This window comes from Myotis davidii, unplaced genomic scaffold (genome assembly GCF_000327345.1).
Source record: "Myotis davidii unplaced genomic scaffold, ASM32734v1 scaffold6912, whole genome shotgun sequence".
NCBI lineage: Eukaryota > Metazoa > Chordata > Mammalia > Chiroptera > Vespertilionidae > Myotis > Myotis davidii.
This window is the reverse complement of record NW_006283220.1, coordinates 171-2,445: the sequence shown is the minus strand read 5'-3', so window position 1 is coordinate 2,445 and position 2,275 is coordinate 171. Positions and strand designations below refer to the sequence as shown.

Below are 2,275 nucleotides of genomic sequence, written 5' to 3'. Positions count from 1 at the left end.
AAGGACAGCCCTCTCTGTCTATCTCTGTTTCTCCGAGTCTCCCCTCTTCCCTCCCATCCTCTCACTCTCTCTGTCTCTCTCCCTCCCTGGGACCTGCACTGTCATTGTGGTATCACCACCAGAGACCCCAGCAGGGCCTGTTCAGAGTCTGGTCCCTGACTGAAAACAATGGCTCCTCACCTGCCACCAGGATGTCCAGGGGGTCACTGGGAGCCGACCACTGGGAGGAGAGGTTGTATCCACCATAGCATCTGTACCGGCCCCCATGGGAGCTGCTATCAGTGTTCAGGGGGAAGTGCGCCTGAGAGAGCCCAGCCTGGGGCTGCAGGACAAGGCTCTCACGGAGGTCCTGTCCCAACTCCTTGTGCAGAGCAAATCTGTCATAGCCAACATCAGAGCGACACTGGAGGGTCAGGCTCTGTCCAGAGGCCACGATGGGGCCCTGCTGGCTCAGCAGGGAGGGCTTCCCAGACTCACCTGGGGAGACCAGACATGAATTGCAGGGGCTGCTCCTCCCATAAACCCCGTTCTCTTGGCCTGTCCCCAGGTCTCACAATCTCTCTCCATGTCTCTGGCCCAGGTGCCCCTGTACCCACCTCACCATCCCTGTACCCCCCGCACCAGCTCCCATGGGGCTCCACTCACAGCAAAGATGCCAGTTATGTATCCAGTGCCTCAATCCTTTGATGAGACAATAATGGGACTTACCTGGAACCAGGAGCTCCAGGGCCTCACTGAGGAGTGAACACACATTGGATCTGTTCCTGTAGCAGCCATAGCATCTGAACCTCCACCTCTGTGTAGGGCTCACAGGGCCCAAAGGGAACAGGGCCTGGAACTGCCCCCTGGGCTGTGGCTCTGAGTCCAGGGTCCAGGAGAGCCTGTCATCTCCTTCCTTAGTCAGAATGAACCTGTGAAACCCCTGCCCTGAGCCACACTGGAGGGTCACGTTCCCTCCTGAGGTCACGACAGGGCTGGGCAGGGCTGAGAGGCTCGGTTTGCTGTAGGCTCCTAGGAGAGGAGGAGGCAGTGTTTTTGGGCTCACACCTCCCTCATGTCCCCCAGGGCTGGGCTGTGAGAGGGGGACACCGTGAGATCAGACCCCCTTACTGAGGGCACAACCTGAGGCTGGGGCCCCTGAGTGTCCTCCCACCTGTCACCACCAGCTCCAGGGGGTCACTGCGCTCTGACCAGCCCCTGGGACTGTGATAGGAACAGCGATATCTCCCTGCATCAGGCGTTGTCATGTGTCTGATGGAGAACTTGGCTCTGTCCCCGGGATCCAGTGTCTTCTGCTGGTACCATGATGCTGTGCTTCCCTCCTTATACAGATGGTACTCCTCAGCCCTTGGGGTCCCCTGACACCAGATGGTCATGGAGCTCCCCCAGGGGATCACAGGGCCTGGCTCAGCCCAGATGGTGGGGTTGGGGAGGGTCCCTAAAAGGAAACCAGAGGCTGCTTTACAAAGACCTGCCCCTGCTGTCATCCCCCAGCTCAGCCCAAGACCCTCTCAACCCAGCACCTCTGTGCTCCCTCCTGAGCCCTAGGGGTGAAGAAAGAGGAGGGACATGGACCCTGCTGAGGACTCACCTGCCTGCACATGGGTCCTCTGGTCCAAACTCAGCCCTGGAAGAGAGTCCCTGTGAGAGATTTACACCCGGGCGTCTCAGCTGATTCCCTTCCCATCAGGGCCCCATCCACTGGAGCTGCCTGAGCATGGGGGAGTAGGATGGGCAGCCACCCCTCCTACTCCCCCTCCCTGTGACCACAACTGACCGAGGCAGAGAAGAGCAGAGAGGATGGACGTCATGGCGTCTGCTCTGAGGGCTTCTGCTCTGCATATGGAGGAGTCCTGGGCCTGAAGGACAGAGACTCACAGGATGTGGTGAGTCAGGAGCTGCTGCCTCCTTCTGGGTTTACACAGCTGTGGACCCACAGCCATGGAGGGCCCCGCCCTGAGCCTGACTCTGCATCTCCCCAGGATGAGGCTCACATGGAGTCCAGGTTTCAGGAGGCTGGTCAGCAGTGTCTGAGGTCTCATCTGATCCTCAGGGTTTCATGTGTCTGTTGGTCTGACTCCTGTTCAGAGAGGGCGGGACCCAGGATCTGTTCCTGACTCAGCCCCTGAGAGTCTGTCTCTGAAGAGCCCAGTGGCACACCCAATCACGGCTCTTGAGGGAGCTCATTTATGAAAGAACTAGAGGCCCAGTGCATGAAATTCATTCATGGGGAGAGGGAGGGTCCCTAGCCGGCCTGCACCATCTCCAATCTGGG

At 59.2% G+C, this 2,275-nt stretch overlaps 1 protein-coding gene across 1 annotated transcript; it reads right to left on the bottom strand.

The window, feature by feature from the left end:
• Positions 1 to 180: 180 nt before the first annotated feature.
• On the bottom strand, positions 181 to 1,811 carry LOC102771179 (leukocyte immunoglobulin-like receptor subfamily A member 6; the record flags this gene model as incomplete). Its single annotated transcript, XM_006753523.1, has 5 exons — positions 1,778 to 1,811; positions 1,592 to 1,627; positions 1,154 to 1,438; positions 709 to 1,011; positions 181 to 477 (listed from the first exon to the last, which is right to left on the bottom strand). Coding segments are annotated over exons 1-5 (955 nt in total), but the record flags the coding sequence as incomplete, so codon positions are not given.
• Positions 1,812 to 2,275: the final 464 nt, after the last annotated feature.